At 29.8% G+C, this 2,631-nt stretch overlaps 1 protein-coding gene across 1 annotated transcript; it reads left to right on the forward strand.

Annotated features, from left to right (window-relative positions):
- Window positions 1-261: 261 nt before the first annotated feature.
- Window positions 262-659, forward strand: LOC133323667 (phospholipase DDHD2-like). Its single transcript, XM_061532587.1, has 2 exons — window positions 262-416; window positions 498-659. The coding sequence occupies exons 1-2, from the start codon at window positions 289-291 to the stop codon at window positions 631-633; spliced, it is 264 nt and encodes an 87-aa protein (XP_061388571.1). The 5' UTR covers window positions 262-288; the 3' UTR covers window positions 634-659.
- Window positions 660-2,631: the final 1,972 nt, after the last annotated feature.

Raw genomic sequence — 2,631 nt, forward strand, 5'->3', positions numbered from 1 at the left:
GCGAGGATTCTTTAAAGATAACAAATTTTCAAGGGTCTAGAAGACCCAATATAAATCAAGTCTAATATAAATCGGGGATTTTTTTATAAATATTTTTCCTAAGGCGTGGATTTTTTTATAATTATTTTTTAATTTAATCTAACCTCCAATTTAATTTTATTTTAATATTTGCAGGTCATTGAAATGCAAATGCAAATGGAACGTCAAGGCAGTGGTGGCAGCCAACAACAATCGCAATCACAAACACCCAATCAGACCGATTCGGTATCCACTGCCGTATCAGATGATATGGTTGAAATAGATTTCCCTCTGGGTAAATTAAATGATTCCAAACGCATTGACTATGTACTGCAAGAGGCACCCTTGGAATTTATAAACGAGTACATATTTGCATTGAGTAGTCATGTGTGTTATTGGTAAGTTTTGTTGAACTTGGTTAAATGAAAATAAAAATTTTGAAAAATATTTTGTTTTTTGTTTCTTTTTTTTAATTACAGGGATTCTGAGGATACCATACTGTTTGTTATGAAGGAAATCTATTCTGGCCTTGGCATCAGTCCCGATAGCCAGGTGCCCCAGCAAACGATGACAATTGAACGTCCTAGTTCTCGTAATAGTTTATCACAATCATAGATTTGAATATTTGGAATTTTCTCTTCTTTTTTTGTATTGACTTGAATCATTCTTTTGATTTTTGTATCATCTGCTTCTTTTTTAAATTGTTTATCACTCTACTTATTGTCTATAAGTGTTGTTTATCAAATATTTGACTATATTTGTGCATTATTTGTTATATATCAATTGGATAGAGAAAAAAAAGAATAATAAAATTATTAGCTGCTTTAAAATGTAAATTATAAAGGAATCCTCTATGGCTTCGCCTACCTACCTACCTTTTTCATAATTTGTCGCTTTTGGAACATAAACACATTTCATCTTAAAAATCGGTTTCGAATCCGAAAATGTAATTAGATTTTATTACTTTGAAATATCATCATTTAATCGAAAATAGATTTTGTATAAAAATTCCTTCTGCTAAACTAAAAAAAAGATAAATAAATTAAAGAAAAAAATTAAATGATATTTCAACATCGAATGCAAAACAAAATGCACATGGATCCCACATTTTTTAGATTTTACATTAACCTCTCTTTTGAACATAATCACATTTTTCAAAAAATATATAAATAAACTTATAATATTTAAAATTACAAATAATACAATTAAGGGTTACGGTATTGTCTCAAAACTAATACACATTACATTTATCCTTTTTAATAAACAATTTATAAATATATGTATAAAACGAATAAATTAATGATATTTTTTCTCTCTGGTAATTGATAATAGTTGGTATCTATATTAAATTCATTTTTTTTAATTTTTAAAAAACCTCGAAATAACGTCCGTCAATAGGCGTTGGGCTTTTAAAGAATATTTTTTCAAGAACCATAAATAGGTGTTGATTTTTTAAAGAATATTTCTTAAACAATTTTAAGAAATTCTTCATCAATTTTGACCAACAGACCTCCAAGCTTCGATGTGAGTCTAATATTTTTTCTTTTCAGGCCATCAGACCTCCAAGCCTAGATTTATTTCTAACAAAAGCTTACAAAACTGACCATCATACCCATAAACGTTGTTTTTCTTCATTCGTTATTGCTACCCAATAAAACTAGACAATTTCCCCTAACCCCTCTCGAAATTTTCATGAAAATCGCTTAACGCATTGTCGAGATATAGGCATTTGAATTTTATCTTGTTGTCAAAAATATAGCTGCTAAACGATGCTGGGCGCCTGTTAACTGAAAATCTAAAATAGTGATATTTATTTCTTCATTTCTCAGATGGACAAAAATAAGGCAATGCCAGTGTTGCCACATCAGTCAACTACAAAATAGTTTGTTACTGTAATCATTTAAAACATATTTTTAGGCGTTAAATAAAATCGTATTTCCAACCAAATAATGTAATGCCTAAAAATATGCTACAACGAATGTATTTAATTCATATCAACAATTGAGGGAGGACTTTCAAAAACGTAAAATGTCATCTAATTTGGATTTTTTATGAACAGGCAACCAGAATTCCATAGCAGCTATATTTTGACTCATAATAAAATTTATAAATCGCTATATCTCAGCAATGAGTTGGAATATTTCCATGAAACCTTCACTGTTGGTTAAAGGGAAATGTGTAGATGCGTTAGTGACTAAAATTTTGTGGACAGACACGCCTTCTTTGGTTGATTGTTGAAAAAAAATCTTTAACAATTCCACGCCTATTAGAGACCATGAAAAAATATCCTTTAACAAATCCACGCCTATTAGAGACCATGAAAAAATATTCTTTAACAAATCGACGCCTATTAGAGACCATGAAAAAATATTCTTTAACAAATCCACGCCTTTTAGAGACCATGAAAAAATATCCTTTAACAAATCCACGCCTTTTAGAGACCATGAAAAAATATCCTTTAACAAATCCACGCCTCTTAGAGACCATGAAAAAATATTCTTTAACAAATCCACGCCTATTAGAGACCATGAAAAAATATTCTTTAACAAATCCACGCCTTAGACCTGTTGGTCCATGAAAAAATATTCTTTAACAAATCCACGCCTTAGACCT

This window comes from Musca vetustissima, unplaced genomic scaffold, assembly GCF_032173495.1.
Source record: "Musca vetustissima isolate MV318-11 ecotype Yass unplaced genomic scaffold, APGP_CSIRO_Mvet_v1 utg167107, whole genome shotgun sequence".
NCBI classification, from domain to species: Eukaryota; Metazoa; Arthropoda; class Insecta; order Diptera; family Muscidae; genus Musca; species Musca vetustissima.